Source organism: Molothrus aeneus, chromosome 28, assembly GCF_037042795.1.
Source record: "Molothrus aeneus isolate 106 chromosome 28, BPBGC_Maene_1.0, whole genome shotgun sequence".
NCBI lineage: Eukaryota > Metazoa > Chordata > Aves > Passeriformes > Icteridae > Molothrus > Molothrus aeneus.
Genome location: NC_089673.1, coordinates 4647617 through 4664605, shown reverse-complemented (window position 1 = coordinate 4664605; position 16989 = coordinate 4647617). Strand labels below are relative to the sequence as shown.

The 16989-nt window shown below is 68.0% G+C and overlaps 4 protein-coding genes across 4 annotated transcripts; 3 read left to right on the top strand and 1 right to left on the bottom strand.

Annotated features, from left to right (window-relative positions):
• Positions 1–554: 554 nt before the first annotated feature.
• HROB (homologous recombination factor with OB-fold) lies at positions 555–4417 on the top strand. Its single transcript, XM_066567147.1, has 10 exons — positions 555–624; positions 874–924; positions 1046–1906; positions 2262–2345; positions 2459–2599; positions 2823–2931; positions 3131–3216; positions 3608–3712; positions 3829–4021; positions 4137–4417. Exons 1-10 carry the CDS (start codon positions 622–624, stop codon positions 4208–4210), a joined length of 1707 nt encoding a protein of 568 aa, XP_066423244.1. The 5' UTR covers positions 555–621; the 3' UTR covers positions 4211–4417.
• Positions 4418–4732: 315 nt separating this feature from the next.
• On the top strand, positions 4733–7046 carry ASB16 (ankyrin repeat and SOCS box containing 16). Its single transcript, XM_066567154.1, has 5 exons — positions 4733–5042; positions 5312–5579; positions 5909–6401; positions 6668–6781; positions 6861–7046. The coding sequence occupies exons 1-5, from the start codon at positions 4733–4735 to the stop codon at positions 7044–7046; spliced, it is 1371 nt and encodes a 456-aa protein (XP_066423251.1).
• Positions 7047–7580: 534 nt separating this feature from the next.
• TMUB2 (transmembrane and ubiquitin like domain containing 2) lies at positions 7581–9506 on the top strand. The gene is made up of 3 exons (XM_066567168.1): positions 7581–7652; positions 7892–8625; positions 8890–9506. Exons 2-3 carry the CDS (start codon positions 8168–8170, stop codon positions 9257–9259), a joined length of 828 nt encoding a protein of 275 aa, XP_066423265.1. The 5' UTR covers positions 7581–7652; positions 7892–8167; the 3' UTR covers positions 9260–9506.
• Positions 9507–9673: 167 nt separating this feature from the next.
• Positions 9674–16763, bottom strand: ATXN7L3 (ataxin 7 like 3). Its single transcript, XM_066567165.1, has 13 exons — positions 16669–16763; positions 15087–15193; positions 14867–14999; positions 14332–14503; positions 13745–13842; positions 13514–13536; positions 13395–13440; positions 13084–13115; positions 12903–12971; positions 12576–12619; positions 12397–12468; positions 11871–12004; positions 9674–11572 (listed from the first exon to the last, which is right to left on the bottom strand). The coding sequence occupies exons 2-13, from the start codon at positions 15135–15137 to the stop codon at positions 11421–11423; spliced, it is 1026 nt and encodes a 341-aa protein (XP_066423262.1). The 5' UTR covers positions 15138–15193; positions 16669–16763; the 3' UTR covers positions 9674–11420.
• Positions 16764–16989: the final 226 nt, after the last annotated feature.

Below are 16989 nucleotides of genomic sequence, written 5' to 3'. Positions count from 1 at the left end.
CCTTGGCGCACACACACACGTGCCACGGGCCGCTGTGCTGCCGCACACACGCGTGTGCGCACCCAGGAGCTCGGTGTGCGACCGCTGCTGCACACAAGAGCGTGAACACGCATGTGGAGACACGCATGTGCCACCGGCCAGGCAGGAAACGCTCCGCAGGGCACACGCGTGCTCTGTGTGCAGCTGCACGTCAGCCTGCCACACTCACGGAACACACTCAGACGCGCGTGTGCAGGACACACACGCACACACACGCCTGTGCCCTTGCCCACGCACGCGTGCGGGTGTAGCAGGTCCGGGGTGGGGTGGGGAGGGGGGGGTCACTCAGCCCGTGCCGCGGGGACGTGCGGGATGAATCACGCCGGGCCGGGGCCGCGCTGAGTCACCGGCGGCGCCGCGGGGCCCGGCCGGGTGACGCGGGGGCACACGCGTGTGCACATGTGACACGCGCGGGGAAAGGGGGTGCGTGGCCCTTTAAAGGGCGCGGCCGCGTTTCCTGCCCGACGCCAGGGGGCGCCCGGTGCCGCAGGGGAAGTTCCGCCCCTTCCCCGGGGGCCGTGGGTTCGAGTCCCGGCCCCGCCGCTTCCGCCTCCGGGGCCGGGCCGGGGTCGCGGCGCTGCCATGGTAACGGGGCCGGGGGGACGGAGCCGGTTTTGGGGTGCCCTGGGGGCGATCTGGGGTCCCCACGGAGGGTCCCCACAAAGGGATCCCTGCGGGCCCCCGCGCGGTGGCGGGGGCCGATCCGTGATCCCCTCGGGGCCATATGAGGCCCTTCCGGGGCCCCGAGAGACCACGGCGGAACGTCCGGGACCACCCAGGGCCCCCCAGCCTGTGTGTCCCTCCCAGCCCCGTTCTTCCCCTTTTATCCCACAGTCCTGCCACTTCCAGAAGCTTTTTGGGACCGACGGGGAGCTGGAGGACGAGGTGAGGGACCCCCAATGGCCTGGGCCCTCCCCCCCGAGGTGCGCTGTGCCCGGGCTGAGCCTGCGGGGGGAGTCTGGAGAACGCACGGAGCCGTTTGAATTCCCGCTGTTTATTTTCACAGGATTTCCTCTCCGCTGTGGAGGATGCAGAGAACCAGTTTGTGACCCTCGGGCATTCCTCAGCCAGCGTCGTCCCGGTTCCTCCCAGTGACCCCCATCCCAGTGAACCCCATCCCAGTAAAGCCCATCCCAGTAAAGCCCCCATCCTCCGTCCCCTCGCCGGGCAGGGGGAGCATCCCGTGGGATTCCAGGGCCCCCCATCGCGGGGTGCAGCCCCCCAGGATGAGCTGGACAATGACCTTTTCCTGGCTGCCTGCAGGGAGCTGGAGGGTCCCGAGGTGCCCGTGGGGGCTGGCACTGCCCCAGCGCCCCCCAGGCGCTGCGAGAAGCCGCCATGGAAATGCCCAGGGAAGGAGAACGCTCAGGAATGTGGGGTCCCCAAAAAGCTCAGGGTGGGAGAGGAGCTGGTGCCCGGCTCCGGGGGGCTGCAGGACAGGCAGGCCCCCCTCCCCAGTCCCAAACTGGTGCTGCGGCCCAGCACGGCCGGTGCCTGCACCCCCAGACCCCCCCCTTCCATGGGAGAGCCGGGAAGCTCCGGAGGCTCCATCCCTGCTCCGGGGGCTCCGTGCCTGAGGCCTGTCCAAGCACCCCTAGCAGGGAGCAGCTCCTCGGTGCCCTGGACCCCCCCAGCACAGAGCTGCCCCCAGCCCCGGCTGCCCCCCAGACCCCCCTCAGGCTCCCCCAGCTTCCTGAAGCCCCCAGTGGCTCCCAACGCTCCCGGCCCCCCTAGCGCCCCCGTGGTCACCAACCACCTGGTGCAGCTGGTGACAGCAGCCAGCAAAGCCCCCCAGGGACCCCCCCGAGCCCCCGGGCGCAGGGAGAGCCGGCGCTTCCCAGGGCCTGCCGGGATCCTGCCCCAGCAGGTGGGTGGGCACAGGGTGGGGGGAGACCGGGCAGGGATGGGGTGGGGTTGGGTGGGCATGGGGAAAGCGGGGGAATGGGGTGAGGATGGGATGGGAATGGGGACAGGAATGCAGTGGGTTGGGATAGGACAGAAATGGGAGTAGAATTGGGATGGGATGGGATGGGATGGGATGGGATGGGATGGGATGGGATGGGATGGAGATGGGGATGGGGATGGGAACCAGGGTAGGGATGGAGTCAGGAATGCAATGGGTTGGGACAGGACAGGAATGGGAGTGGGATGTGGGCTGGGATGGGATTGGAACATCTGATGAAGCCAAGCAGATCCCTGGACATCTCTCCCTGTCCCACAAGCACTCTGGGAAGCTGCTGGAGGAGATCCTGGTGTCTGCTCCCCAGACTCCTGCTCACGGGGCCGTGGCAAAGCCGCGGGCTCAGGTAACCCCTCCCTCCCACCCCTGCTCGGGCAGATCCCAGTGGGAATCCCCCAGTGGGATGCTGGGTGAGAGGGAGCCCCTGGGGCTCTGTGACCATGATGTTCCTGACCCCAGGCACTGCCCAGCTCCCCGCTGCCCACTGAGGAGGATTTCGGGAAGGGGCCCTGGCTGGCCATGAAAACGGAGCTGGGGCTGGATGAGAGGGACCCCAGCTGCTTCCTCCACACCTACAGTGTGGTCATGGTGCTCCGCAAGGTGAGGCTGACCCAGGGTTCCTGCTCTTCCCTCACCCCTCAGAGCTGCTTGTAGGGCTGGGAATGTCTGGAGAAGGGGCTGAGCTGAGCTGAGCACAGACATCCACATCCCCTGGGTGACGAGGGCTGTAGAATCCTGAAATATCCCACACAGGAAGGGACCCACGGGGCTCAACTCCCAGCCCTGCCCAAGGTTACCCCAAAATCCCCGTTGTGCTGTGCAGGCAGCCCTGAAGCAGCTCCCAAAAAACAAGGTCCCCAGCATGGCTGTGATGATCAAAACCCTGACCAGGAGCAGCGCTGGTGCTGGTGCCGTGTTCCGGGACCCCACAGGTGAGTGGAGCAGTAGCTGTGCCCGGTGCTACCTGTGCCCAGTGAGGCTCAGGGACCCCACAGGTGAGTGGAGCAGTAGCTGTGCCCGGTGCTACCTGTGCCCAGTGAGGCTCAGGGACCCCACAGGTGAGTGGAGCAGTAGCTGTGCCCGGTGCTACCTGTGCCCAGTGAGGCTCAGGGACCCCATCCTCATTCCCAGGGGAGATGCAGGGCACCGTGCACCGGCTGCTGCTGGAGCAGAGGCAGAGCGAGCTCCGGGCCGGCTCCGTGCTGCTCCTGAGGCAGGTGAGGAGAGCTGGGGGGCTCCTTGTCCCACCCCAGTGGGGTCTGATCCCAGGGGAATGCAGGGTGGTGATACAGCACATCACCTGTCCCATTCCCAACCCAGTTAAACCCTGGAACTGGGAATGTAAATATAAGGATAAGGGGATAAGAGGAAGCAGTGCATGTGGTACATCCCTGTTCCCATTCCATAGCACCCTGGCACTGCAAATACAAATGCAAATACAAATACAATTACAAGAAAAGGATCTCCCACAGTTTTGCACCTCAGATTTTTCTCAACTCTTCCTAAAATTTCACCCTTCATCCTAAGATTTCCATAAATGGGGCCCTGTACCTTGGGGGGTTTATCCAGGAGCTGGCTCTGCCCCCCCTCTGTCTGCCCTCTCTGCAGGTCGGGGTTTTCTCCCCCTCCCACCGCAACCACTACCTCAACGTGACCCCCACCAACCTCCTGAGGATCTTCCCACCTGAGCCCGAGGGCTGCTCCCCCCGGCAGGTGAGGGGGGAGGCACTGCTGGGACCCCCAGGGGGGTCTGGGCTATGGGGACCCCCGAGAGGAAGGGGGAGGGCTGGATAAATCCCCCAATAATTCGTCCCCACTGGGTTTTGCAGGTCCCTGCCCAGGCTGAGCTGGCCCCAGACCCCCGTGCAGAGCCCACCCAGGGTGTCCCTGCTCCTGAGCACTGGGGACAGTCGAGGACAAGTGGACACAGTGCAGAGCAGCATCCTGGGGGCTTCTCCCTGTGCCCATCGAGCTCTGATCCCAGCTGGGAAGAGCCGGTGCGAGCTGATGGATGTGACATGGGTGAGTCAGACCCACTCTGGGAGGGGAGGAAAAGCTCTCTGTCCTGTGGAAAGCAGGTTCCCAACCTGAACAATTCCACAATTACACAGAACTCACATCCTGCTGTGCCCTGCAGATGACCTGGACGGGCTCCTGGGAGAGCTGCCTGAGGATTTCTTCTCAGCCCCAGCTCAGGTTGACTGTGGCTGAGCCCAGCAGAGGGTGACAGTGCCGAGGAGCAGTGACACACCTGCCACCCACCCACCTGCTCCTCCCTCTGCGTGTCCGGGGTGTTTGTGGTGGAGCTGAGAGCTGGGGAGGCCCGGGGGGAAGCGGCCTCAGCACTGTCCCCAATCCTGGGGCACACGGGCCCCTCTCGCTCCCAAACCTGCATTAAAGGGCTGTTTTGTTTCTGCATCACCTGTGTCCTCGTGTGTCACCCCTCTGTCCCTTCCCTGGGTGGGAGGAGCCGTTCCCCAGGGTCTCACAGGACTGAGGGGGGGTCCCCATATCCCTCCCCATGGGACATCCCCACCCCACACCCACCAACAGGTTAAACTTTCCCGCACCCCGTGACTCTGTTTACCACCAGGAGTTATTTATAGGACCCCTGGCTCTGGGATTTGATTCCACATCCGTGTGTGGGGCACAGCCCTATTTATAACCGCCCTCCCCCGAGGCTCAGGGCGCCGCTCGCTGTCCCCAGAGCCTCCCCTGCCCTCCGGGGCTCCCATGGCCCACGAGTCGTTCGCCTTCAGCCCCTCGGCGCTGCGCTCGCTGCGGCTGCAGCGGGAGCTGCTGGAGCGGGACGATCGGCGCCGGGCGCTGGCCCGGGGCTCGGCCGAGCGCCGCCTCCTGCCCGGGACCCCCCGGCAGCCCCCGAGCCCCCCCCGGCGGCGCCAGTTCTGCCGCGACCCCGCCGTGCACAACGCGCTCTACGCCGGGGACCTGCGCCGCGTCCAGAGCATCTTCAGGGACGAGGCCACCGCCAATGTGGTGCTGGAGACGGTCAGCGAGGAGCTGGTGTGGTCACCGGAGCAGGGTACGGGTGGAAAGAGGGACGGGGGGGGGCCTTCCTTTCTTCTCCCTTCCCCTTGAAAAGCAGCTGTGGGGCCAGGAAAGGGGTGCAGCTCCAGGTGGGCAGGGGGGAGCAGGGCCGGTTCGTGGGGGAGCAGGAGTCAGGAGTGGGGTGGGTGTGTGGGGCAGCCCCACGGTGCCCCCCTACTCCCTCACCTCGGCAGGGCTCTGGGTGGGTGGGTGCGGGTCAGGGGGGTCCAGCTGCTCTCCGGCAGCCCCCGCTGACCCCCGCAGGGCTCTGGGTGCTGAGCCCCCGCCGCCAGCACACCTCCGCCCTGCGCATCGCTGCTGCCCGCGGCTACGAGGACTGTGCCCGGCACCTGCTGCTGCGGGGGGCGGCCGTGGATGCTGTGGTGGGGGGCAGAGCCCCCCTGCACGACAGCGCGGCCGCCCCCCACCCCAACTGCGCCCGCCTGCTCCTGGCCTTCGGCGCCGACCCCAACGTGCTGAGCGCCGACGGCTCGGCCCCGCTGCACCTCTGCACCGCGCCCCACAGCCTCAGGTACGGCCTCACCTGCGGGGGGGGCCCGGCCAGGGTGGGGCTCATCTGCGTGAGAGGCCCCGCCCATGAAATCCTCACTCCTGCCCCACCCACACAATCTGGGAGCCAGGGGCCTGTGGGGTGTCCTGGGAGGGTCCCTGGGGTGTCCCTGGGGGTGTCCCATGGGTGACAGGTCTCTCCAGGGTGTCCCTGGGGGTGTCCCTTGGGAGTCAGGCTCTCCAGTATGTCCTGACGCTGTCCCTAGGGATATCCCATGGGAACCCTGGCATGTCCTGGTCGTGTCCCATGGGTGCCAGAGTGTCCCCTCACCCTTTCCACCCTTTCTCCAGGTGTGCGGAGCTGCTGCTGGCGCACGGCGCGCAGGTGAACCTGGGCACCCGTGACCGGCAGGTGACAGCCCTGCACGTGGCGGCGCGCCAGGGGCTGGTGGCCCACGTGGAGCTGTACCTGCACCACGGCGCCGACCCCTCCCTGCGCACCCACCAGGGCGAGACCCCCCTGAACGCGGCGGCGGCGGCGGCCGAGCGCCCCGAGGACGCCGAGCGCTTCCTGAGCGTGGCCGAGCGGCTGCTGGAGGCCGGCGCCGAGCCCGGGGCCGCGGGGCGCAAGGGCCACACGCCGCTGCACAACGCCTGCGCCAACGGGCACCCCGCCATGGCCCGGCTGCTGCTGCGCCACGGCGCCGACGCCACCGTCCCCAACGGCGCCGGGGACACCCCCATGGACTGCGCCCTGCGTGCTGTGCGCGAGTACCGCCAGCAGCGCCCCGAGGAGACCCTGGCCCTGCTGCTGGACCACGGCGCCCTCCCCGCGCACCCCAAGGTGGGGCAGGGGGTGACAGGGGGCATGGGGAGGTCGTGGGGTCACACCCCGGTGACCCAGTGACACGGCTCTGCTGGCAGATGCTCAGGCTGTGCACCCCAAGGTGGGGCAGGGGGTGACGGGGGGCACGGGGAGGTGGTGGGGTCACTCCCTGGTGACACGGCTCTACTGGCAGATGCTCAGGCTGTGCCCCCCAAGGTGGGGCAGGGGGCACAGGGAGGTGGCGGTGGCAGTGTCACTCCCCAGTGACACGGCTCTGCTGGCAGATGCTCAGGCTGTGCTGCCAGCACCCGCCGGCGCTGGAGGTGATGCTCAACGCCTATGACCGCATGCCCCCCGCCGACGGCTGGGTGGAGGCCGTGCCCCCCGAGCTCTGGGAGGTAATGAGGTGTCCTGGGGGGTCCTGGGCTGTCCCCGTGTCCCCAGCCCAGCCCACTGAGCCCCTGTCCCCCCCCGCAGGAGCACCAGGAGTTCTATGCCTCGGCCGTGCGCATGGCGGGACGGCCGCGGCGCCTGCAGCACCTGGCACGTGTGGCCATCCGGCGTCACCTGGGCGCCCGCTGCCGCGCCGCTGTCCCCAGGCTGGCACTGCCACCCCCACTGCGCCGCTACCTCCAGCTGCCCATCGAGGGTCTCATCTCCTGAGGGCACTCCATGTGTCCTCACTGGTGTCCCCCCTGCCCCGTGCCTTGGTGTCAATAAAGGACGTGGCAGAGGTGGCCCTTGAGGTGTCTTTGTCTCTGTGGGACCAGGGTGGGCAATGGCAGCTGCTGTGGGGACAGGGGACTGTGGGGACAGGGAATGAGAGGGAAAAGGGGACTGTGGGGACAGGAGATGAGGGCGGACAGGGGATGAGGGGGGTCAGAGGTGGCAGGGAGGGGACAGACAGGCCCTGGCGGATGCGGGGACCGTGGACGGGGTGACAGCGCGGCCGGGGGGGTCCGGTCCCGGTCAGGCCTCGTGGCGGGCGTGGGGGGGTTCAGTCCGGGGGTTCCCACGGTTCTCCCGAGGCCCCGCCCCGCCGCGGCCTTGACTCCGCCCCCAACAGACCCCGCCTCTCTTCACAGCCCCCGCCCACTCACAACCTCGCCCACTTTTAGGGCGCGTCCTATTCGCTCCACAACCCCCTTTGACCACGCCCACTGGGCGCGGCCCTGACGTAGCCCCGCGCGCCCGCGGCCCCGTCCCGCCCCCTAGCGGCGGCGCGCTGTGACGTGGCGCTTCCGGCGCGGGCGGCGGCGGCGGGAGGCGGTGAGTGGGGGGGGGGGGGCACCGGGACCCCCGGGGATGGCGGGGACACCCCGGGACCGACAGGGACACACCGGCACTTCCCGGATGGCCGGGAATGTCAGGGACTCACCGGCACCCCCGGGATAGACGGGGACCGGTAGGGACACACCGGGACCCCCGGGGACGGGCAGGGACATCCCCGGTTCCTCCCGCCCCGCCGTGCCCGGGCCCCGCTGACCGCATCGCTCTGCTCCGTCCAGGTCGGGGATGGCCTGACCCTGCCCCGCTGGGCACCGAGGGGCTGCGGGACCCCCCGGGACCGCCGGGACCCTCCGCCGGGCCCGGTGAGGTGAGCGCAGCGCTGCCGCTTCGGCGTCTCGGGAGCGAGGAGGAAAACCCGCAGCGAGGAGCTCCCGTCCCTGCGGTCTCCGGGCACCGGGAGCAGCCCCGGGGTCTGTTCTGAGCCCGGAGGCGGCACCGGGGCCGCCCCGCTCGGTCACACCGGGCACCGCTCGGTGCAGACAGGGGTCGCGGAGATGGAGCCCCCGGCCGCCCCGCTCATCCCGGGGGTGGGGGACGAGGTGACGCTGGTGGCCGGGGTGGCCGTGCTGGCGCTGGCTCTGGTGCTGGCCTGGCTGTCCACGTACGTGGCCGAGGGCAGCGGGCAGCTCCTGGGCACCGGGGACGCGGCCGTCATCCGCCTCGGGCCCCTCCCGCCCTACGCGGGAACCGCGGGGGCGGCCGAGGCCCCGGAGCCCCCCGGGAGCCCCGAGAGCGCGGAGGAGAAAGCGGAGGAGGAAGGGGGGGCGGCGGCGCGGGCGGACAGCGGGAGCGGCCCCGGTCCTGGGCGGGAGCAGCTGCCGGACGCCGAGCCCGGAGCCCCCGGGGCGGGGGACGCGTGCCCCGGCCTCATCAAGATCCGCCTCAAGTTCCTCAACGACACCGAGGAGGTGGCGGTGGCCCGGCCCGAGGACACCGTGGGGATTCTCAAGAGGTGAGGCTCGGGTGTGCAGCTCCCTCCCACGGACCGGGGGAGGGCTTTTATCCCTCCCGTTGTGCCAAAAATACCCCGTGGGCTTTAAAACAGCGAGTTTGAAAGAGGCGGCGGTGGCGCGGTGGCAGTGCCATCGCTGTCCCCTCCCCGTTACACAGTGCGGGGGTTCCCACCCCGGATTGGGTCCATGTTGGGGGGGTTCCCAGCCCGGGTGGGGGTCCCTGAGCCCATCTCTGCCGCCTCCAACCCTCCCTCGTCCCGCAGCAAATACTTCCCGGGCCAGGAGAGCCAGATGAAGCTCATCTACCGCGGGCAGCTGCTGCAGGACCAGGCACGGACGCTGCGCTCGCTCCGCATCACCGACAACTGTGTCATCCACTGCCACCGCTCCCGGGGGACCGGCGCGGCCACCCCCGCCCTGCCCGAGCCCGGCCCCGCCGGCCCCGCGGCCCCGGCGCTGCCGCTGGGCGGGGGGACGCTCATGGTGCCCACGGTGATGGTGGTGCTGGCGCTGGGCTGGTATTTCCGCATCAATTACCGGCAGCTCTTCACGGCCCCGGCCACCGTGTCCCTGATCGGTGTCACCGTGCTGGTCACCTTCCTGGCCTTCGGGGTGTACGGACAGGCGGGGTGAGGGGGAAGGAGCGGGGGAGGCACCGCGGTGTCGCTGTGCCCGCTCTGTGACCGGAGCCAGCACGGTGGCAGCTCAGCGTGTTGGTCCCAGCCTTGCTGCCGGACTTTACCCCCCAAAAAGGGGCTGTGCCCCCCCTCAAACCCCACTGCCCGGCCCCAACCCCAGCTCCGGGGAGTGGGACAGCACCGGAACGGGCCGTGGCTTCTTCCCAAGGACTTTTTAATGCAAATAAAGGGTGTCAAGTCACCCCAGTGGTTGCCTTCCTGCCCTGGGGCTGCTCTCTCCTACCCACCGACACTTCTGGGGGGTTATAAAAACAAATCCGGCCCCACCCGTGGTGAATGGAGTGCGGGGGAGATGGATTCGGGGTGTAAAGGCCCTGTTTAATTAACGAGCTGTAATTAATGCCAGGGATACCAAGTCAAGATGCAGTTTTATTTACAGGGGCAGCCACAACCCACTCACGGGACACACAGACCTCACAAGGGCTCAGTTCCCCTGCGGGGGGGACACGCAGAAACACCGGGGGGGGGGGGGGTGAGGACACCGACCTGGGGGGGTCACAGGGGACGCTCTGAGCCCCCTAAACCCCACTGCACCCCTTGGACCCCAAATTTCAGTGCCTCTCTCCTGCAGGGAAAGGGGCTCAGGCTGCCTCCCCCCACAGCCCCAGCTCGCCGTGCCCCCCTCCCCAGGCAGTTTGGGGTGGTTCCCCGTGTTTTTGGGTGCCCACAGCCCCGTGCTCAGGCCCTGGGGCACGCAAAGGCCAGCTTGGCATGCCCCGGTGGCCAGACCCGCCCAGCCCCAAAGCTGCACCACGAGGGGGCACACGGGGGTCCCCATGCAGGGGGGGGCTGCAGCGTTCTGAGGTGCCCAGGGCTCTGCAGGACCCCCCCGTCGCCCCCCCCAGCTCAGCCTTTAGCAGCAGTTTGAAAACAAATAGTGAATCCAGAGTCAGAGCACCATAATGTGTGAGTCCCAGCGAGAGGAGGAGCCAGGGCACCGGGCTGGGGGGACAGACAGAGCCCCACGCTGGGGACACACGGCCAGATGGGGGGGTCAGACAGCCATGGGGGGGACAGCAGAGGGGATGGAGCCAACCCTGTCCCCAGCACAGCCCCTGGGATGGAGGAAACTGCGGGGAGGGGATCACAGGGCAGGGGGTGAGCTGGATCCAGCCAGAGGGACCTGTCCCCCCCCGGCCCGCACAGCGGGGTGCTGGTCCCGGCCCCCCAAACTAAAGCAGAGCCTGTGGGGGTGCAAACAGCCGCCAGAGTTGTGGGGGTCCCCACTGACCCCCCGAGTGCAGCAGCAGGTCCCCAGGCACATGTGGAGGGCACGCAGAGCTGCCCTGGGGACACCAGGAGTGGGGGGCTCTGCCTTGAAGCTGGGCTGGGCTTCCCCCCCCAGTTCTGCTCCATTCCCAGCTCCACCCCGGACGTCCCTGCCAGGCTGGGGTCCCCCCTCCCCGAACAGTTTGGCACAGGGATGGTCACAGCAGCTCCCCCCACCCCCAGACCCACCCCCGAACAGCCCCAAACATGAAGGATGCAGCATGCAGCCCCTGTGAACCCCTGTGTGGGCACTGCCAGGCCCTCGAGACCCCCAACAGCTGAATGCAGGCACAGCTGAACAGATCTGGGGGTGACAGGGTGCTCTCCCTTGTCCTCTGAGTGGGAAAGGCCCCCTCCAGTGTGACCCCCCCTCCTGAGCCAGCCCGACCGGCGAGTGCCAGCCCAGGGCAGGGGCTCACCCCAAAACCCCAGGGCAGGGGGGACTCACAACCCCCTGACCCCAGACCTGCCCAGGGTGTCCAGGTGCCCCCCACCCCACTGGGGTAAGTGAGGAACGGGTGTGGGGGGGGGCACAGCTGGCTTTGGGGGTGCTGGGAGGGAAGGGGGGGCTGTACCCCCATGTCAGAGGGTGACCCCCAACAGGAGCCCCAGGTACAAAAACTGTCACAGAATAAATAGAGGCACCGGGGCAGGGGGGAGGAAGGGGAGCACTAACGGGGGCTCCCCAAATCCAGCCCCACTCCAGCAACAGCTGAGTCCTCTGTGCCCTGGTACCCACGTTGTGTCTGGCCCGGGGGGTGCCTGGGGGCTGTCCTGGCCCCTGTCCGTCCCTCTGTCCGTCCTGCCCCTCCCCAGCTCGGCGGGGCTCAGTTGTTGATGTCGTCGTAGATGCTGGGGGTGTGGGGGGCGGGGGGCTTGGGCTTCTTCTTCTTGCTGGAGCCGAGCCCTGGGGCGCCGCTCACCAGCCCCAGGTGTGGCTTCTTCTTCTTGGTCTTGCGGGACTCGGAGTTGTTTGTACCTAGGGAGGGGAGAAAGGGAAGAAATGGGGGTGTCAGGGAGGAGGTGAGCCCCAAAACAGAGGGGATGATGCCCAACTCTGGTCAACACCCAAGAAAATGTACCCCAAAATGTTCCTGCCTCTCCCAAGTGGAGGACAAGGTGCTCCAGGCTTTGGAGCCATGGTTTGTTCAACTCCTCTTGCACTGGGGACATGCCAGAACAGCCGGGTTTGCCCCCACAGAGGGATCTGTGCCCCAGGATTTGCCCCTCAGAGGGGTCTAGGCCCCAGGATTTGCCCCCAGCCCCTGAACACTCACTGGCTTTGGAGGAGGCCGAGTCAGAGGGGGAGATGTCGGAGGAGCCGTCCCACTGCAGGCGGCTCATCAGGGCTTGGCTCTCGGCCACCTCGAAGCTGTCGTTCTCCACGCCGCCCTCGGCCTCGGGCAGGGACCTGGGCACAGGTGTTACACAGGGCAGGTGGGGACAGAGCCCCCCAATGCCAGGGGGACGCCCAGGGGCAGGGACCTGGGCACAGGTGTTACACAGGGCAGGTGGGGACAGAGCCCCCCCCAATGCCAGGGGGAGGGACCTGGGCACAGGTGTTACACAGGGCAGGTGGGGACAGAGCCCTCCCCAATGCCAGGGGGACGCCCAGGGGCTCAGCCCAGCCCTCACCACCCTGCTGGGCTGCAGATCCCAACCCCAGCCCTGGGCTCCCATCCCCTGCAGGCCTCTCCAGGGCTGTCCCTGTCCCCAGCCCCACCTGAGCACCCCGTGCAGCCCCCCCAGTCCCTGTTCCACAGCGACCCCAGGACCTTGGGACCCCAATGTGCAGCCACTTACGCGGAGGGCCCGAGGAGGTAAACCCGGACTGCCCTGCGCTGCTCATCCGTGTGCTGGGGACACCGCAGGGACCTGGGGGGGAGACACGGCACTGAGATGGGCCTTCCCCCCTCCCATGGGATGCTGGGCACCCGGGGGAAGCCCCCAGAGTGAGCAGGGCCAGGCCAGACTGCCCTCACCTGGTGCACATCTTCTTGGTGTGTTCGGAGATGACCCCGCATTGCTGGGGAGGGAAGGGACAGGTGAGTTCAGGTGAGTTTGGGGGGACAGGGGAGTGACCCCAGGGCTGTGCTGCACCACCACAGGCTCCCAGTGCTGAGTCCCAGACAAAGTAGCCACCACCCCACGATCAGGACCTGCTGCACATCCCCATTCCCAGCCTGGAACCCAGCCCCAGTGGGATGGAGCCCAGCTGGGAGAGATGCCCAGGGTCCCATCCCCTGTGGTGTCCAGCTGGGAGGGGCCCCCCCTCTCCAGCTGGGAGCCCCCCTGCCCCATCCCCTCACCGTGGTGAGCAGCGTGCGCAGCTCCTCGGGGCCCAGCGTCTCGTAGTTGATGCCAGCTGAGTTGCTGTACTGGGGGGGCAGAGAGCAGGCTCAGGCCTGGGGGAACCCTCCTGGGGGGCACCACGGCCCCTGGGGAGGCAGAGCAGGGACTGGCAGCCATCGCCCCCCATCCCAGGCTCACCTTGAAGGGGTCGGGGTTCCCGCCGATCTCGCCTGGGAGGGAGGAAAGGTGAGGGGGGGGGGGTCCTGTCCCCAGCCTGGCCCTGCCTGGGACCCCCAGGGCCCCCTCCCACCGCCACCACCCCAGCCAGGGAGAGCCCCGCCTCCCCACGAGCCCCACCCACTGCAGCTGCCCCACCCACCCCAAACGCCCCACCCCTACACGTGCCCAGCCCATGCAAGCTCTGCCCCAAAGGTGTGAGCCCCCTCCCCCGTTTTTAGCCCCACCCCAAAGGTGTGAGCCCCGCCCCCATTTTAGCCCCGCCCCCTCACCATTTTTGTGTTTCAGGGACTTGGACCTGCGGGGCGAGTTGGGGTTCTGCAACAAGAGCGGGGTGTTGGGGGTGTTCTGTGTCCTCCCCGCGCCCCCCACCCTTCCCTGCACCCCTCACCTTATCCGACTTCCTCTTCTTTGCTGTGGGGAGAGACAGAAAGGAAAGATTTGACCTTTTCCAGGGCATGCAGCCCCAAGCCCAGAGCCACTGCTGCCTCCCCAGGGCTGGGACCACCACCCGTGGCTGCTCTCCCCCTACACACCCACCCAGGACTGGGGTTCAGGGGCCATGGGGCCATGGGGCAGGACGTGTCCCCCAGCCCTCAGGACACCAAGGACCCCTCCCCACCTTTCTTCTCAGAGCCATAGGACCAATCATTGTCATTGATGTCATCGTTGTCCTCCTGGTCACTCTCTGACTTGTTCAGGTTGTTGCTGCTCGCGATCCTGAGCGGGGAGGGGACGGAAATCATGGCTGGGGTCTGCCCCACGTCCTCCACGGAGCCCCAGCATCCATCCCATGTCCTCTGGTACCCTCCCATCCTCCCGTGCCACCCAGGATCCAGACAGGAGTCCCCAGCAGCCACCAGGGCAGGGGGGACAAAGGACTCAGGGGGACACAGGACTCAGGGGGGCCAAAGCACCCAGGGGGGACACACAGGACCCGGGGGGGACACACAGGACCCGGGGGGGACACACAGGAGCCAGGGTTCCCAGCTCTTTTTCCCAGGAGGGATAAACTGTCAGGAAGGAACAAGAGGAGCTCCAGAAGGAACCAAGCCGGACACCCCCAGGATGGAAAGCGAGGACCGGGGAGACCCAGACTTGGCCGAATTCCCATCCCAGGCTCCCCAGAGCTGGAACCCACAGCACCCCAGGGTGAGGCCCCCACAGCCAGGCCCCGGTGCCTGGGTTTCCTGGGAGCTGCAGCCCCACCTGCGGTTGGCGATGCGGCTGCTGTTGCGGCCCATGCCCAGGCACTTCTCCAGGTGCGGGGCGAAGCGCGAGGCGGCGATGCTGCGGCTGCAGTTGGGGCACACGCACTCCTTGTTCTTCCACTGGTTGTACACCTGCCCGAAGATGTCCACGCCTGGCTGGTCCACGATCTCTGTAGGGGGACACGCTCAGCCCCTGCCCTGACACCCCACATCTGCTCTGGGGGGTCCTCAGGGCTGCCAGACCCTCCCCGCAGCCTCAGTGGAGCTCGGAGGAGCTGAAACCAGGGGGTCTCTGCCACCTCCCACCCACACCCCAGCTGTGCCCCCCAGGGCCCCAGCACCACGTTGTCAGTGCCCCCCCATTGACCCGTCTGGTCACTGTTGGGGGGACATTTGGGTGTTTAATCCCCGTCAGCAGCCCTCTAACCCAAATCCCTGTGTGTGGGGACCAACAGTCCCCTCAGAGAGCAGGGGCCTGGCTGTGTCCTTGTCACCAGCGTCACCCTGAGCCCTGGGGAACTCGGGGGGCTCACCAAAGTCCTTCATGCTGTCGGGGTCCGTGTCATCCAGGAAGAAGTACCCACACTTGACAGCCCGGTGCACCTCAAAGCACAGCCCCAGGCAGGCATCCTCCACCAGCTCCGTGTAGATCTCGTGTGCGATGGCCTGGGGGCCCAGGGGGGCTGTTAGGGATTGGGGGGGGACATACGGACACCCCAGGGGACAGACACACCCCCAGAGGGGGCAGCTCACCTCCAGTTTGCTGTTATCCAGGCCAGACAAAGACATATCCTCCATTTTCATTTGCAGCTGCTTGCGGAGAAGTCACGCCGAACGCTCATAGCACGGGACACGGGGGGCTGGGGGCACGGGGGGGTCTCACTGGCACCTCAACCCTCACCTGCAGACCCCTCCCCAGCCAAAACCCCACTGCACACCCTGGGATGTCCCCAAGCTGCACTTTGGGGGATACCCAAGAGGAGTCCCGGGGTTAAACAAGCCAGGAGTGAGGTAGGGGGGGATCCTGAGGGTCTCCCAGCTGGGCAGGACCCTCCCCAGCCTGGCATGGATCCCCCCAGGTTAGTGGGGGACACTGGCTGACAAGGGTAGGATGTCCCCAGTCCCCCACTGGCCAGCCTGGACGTGCCTGGCCTTCAGAGAGGTGTCAAACCCCCCAGAAGCCCCACATCACCCCCCCCATTGTCTCAGGACTGTAGGTGAGCAGGAGGGACTCGGGGTGTCCCCAAAGTGTCCCCTCCCAGTGGGTTTTGCTGCATCACCCTCCCTTGCAGCAGATGGAGGGGGGACAGGGCAGGGAGGGGAGCACCGTGTGCCCCCCCCAAAATGGGGCCTGGCCACCCCCCAACAATGGGAGTCTAAAGACCCCAAAGTCATGGTCAGACACCCCAGCACCCATCGGTGCTGACCAGTGGAACCCCTGATTGTCACTGGGGGAGCTGTGGGGACTCTGCCCGGCCACCGGGATGGGGGGGACACAAGAGGGGTCTCCCCTACACACCCCAATCCCCCTGATCCACGGATGTCTTCCTTCCACAACAGAAAGAGGAAACAGGGGCTGGAATCGGCTCAGCCCCTAGCACCCCCCAAGCTGAGGAAGAAAAGGGAGAGGGAGAACGGGGGGCTCAGGGGGTCTCCCATAGGGCTGGGGGGGCCTGGGAGGATCCCAGAGGCTCTCAGGATCAAGGTGGGGGGTAGGGAATGAGGGGTCTCAGGGCCTGGGGGCCCAGGGCTGGTGCTGGGAGCTCTCAGGAAGGGAGGGTGGGGGGCACAGACAGGAAAGGGGGGGTTAAGGGCGGCTCGGGGGGGTCTCTCGCCAGTCTGGGGGAAACAAGGGAAGGCCCCAGAGCTCTCGGGAGTGGATGGAAAAACAGGAAAATGGGGGGGGAAGGGAGATCTCAAGGCCGGGGGGTCTCACATAGGGCTGGGGGGCCCAGTGAGGGTTGTGGGGACTCCCAGGAATCGGGGGGACAGGAAAGAGAGGAGAAGGGGATCTCAGGGATCCCCCACAGGCCTGGGGGAGCCCGAGAGGGCCCTGGGGGCCCTCAGGTAGAGAGCGAGGGAGGGGGAAGAGGAAGGGGAGGCTCAGGATCCCGGGGAAGGTCCCGGGGCCTCTCGGACGGGGGGTGGGAGGGCACCGGCGGGGCGGTCCCGGGAGGGTCCCGGGGCTGATCCCGGGCGGATCGCGGGGTCCCGGGGCGCCCCGGGGCGGGGTCAGCAGGCCGCTCTCCGGTGCGGCGGGGCCCCACGGGCGGGCGGGCAGGGCCCGGAGGGCGGGAGCTCCGGGCCGGGAGGGGCGGCTCGGGCGGTCACTCACCGGCGCGGAGGGTCCGCCGGGGTCGGGGCGGGGCCGGCTCAACGCCCCCCGCCGCTCCGGCGCGGGGCCCGGCGGCGACTCGCCATGGTCGGGGCCGGTGCGGGGCCGTGCCGAGCGGACGGAGCGGCCGGGCCGGGCCTGGCGGTGCCTCCGCCCGGCGGCGGCGGCGGCGGCCCAGGGGGGTGAGGGGGGTGAGGGAGGGGCGGGGCGGCGCGCCCGGCGCGCGCACGGCCCGGCCCCGCCCCGCCGCCAGCGGCCAATGGGGAGGCGCCGTCAGGGGCCGCGGCCAATGGGAGGGGCCGGAGCCGCCGCCGCCGCGCG

What these genes read in the sequence shown, in the direction of transcription:
- HROB (XM_066567147.1), top strand. An exon ending in CCGGGATCCTGCCCCAGCAG is followed by an intron (nt 1,907 to 2,261) that starts GTGGGTGGGCAC and finishes CTGTCCCACAAG; the next exon opens with CACTCTGGGAAGCTGCTGGA. An exon ending in TGGTCATGGTGCTCCGCAAG is followed by an intron (nt 2,600 to 2,822) that starts GTGAGGCTGACC and finishes TGTGCTGTGCAG; the next exon opens with GCAGCCCTGAAGCAGCTCCC.
- ASB16 (XM_066567154.1), top strand. Translation starts at nt 4,733, where the DNA reads ATGGCCCACGAGTCGTTCGCCTTCAGCCCCTCGGCGCTGCGCTCGCTG. An exon ending in GGTGTGGTCACCGGAGCAGG is followed by an intron (nt 5,043 to 5,311) that starts GTACGGGTGGAA and finishes TGACCCCCGCAG; the next exon opens with GGCTCTGGGTGCTGAGCCCC. An exon ending in CCCTCCCCGCGCACCCCAAG is followed by an intron (nt 6,402 to 6,667) that starts GTGGGGCAGGGG and finishes CTCTGCTGGCAG; the next exon opens with ATGCTCAGGCTGTGCTGCCA.
- TMUB2 (XM_066567168.1), top strand. Translation starts at nt 8,168, where the DNA reads ATGGAGCCCCCGGCCGCCCCGCTCATCCCGGGGGTGGGGGACGAGGTG. An exon ending in ACCGTGGGGATTCTCAAGAG is followed by an intron (nt 8,626 to 8,889) that starts GTGAGGCTCGGG and finishes CTCGTCCCGCAG; the next exon opens with CAAATACTTCCCGGGCCAGG.
- ATXN7L3 (XM_066567165.1), bottom strand. Translation starts at nt 15,137, where the DNA reads ATGAAAATGGAGGATATGTCTTTGTCTGGCCTGGATAACAGCAAACTG. An exon ending in GTCCCTGAAACACAAAAATG is followed by an intron (nt 13,116 to 13,394) that starts GTGAGGGGGCGG and finishes CCTCCCTCCCAG; the next exon opens with GCGAGATCGGCGGGAACCCC. An exon ending in TACCTCCTCGGGCCCTCCGC is followed by an intron (nt 12,005 to 12,396) that starts GTAAGTGGCTGC and finishes ACCTGTGCCCAG; the next exon opens with GTCCCTGCCCGAGGCCGAGG.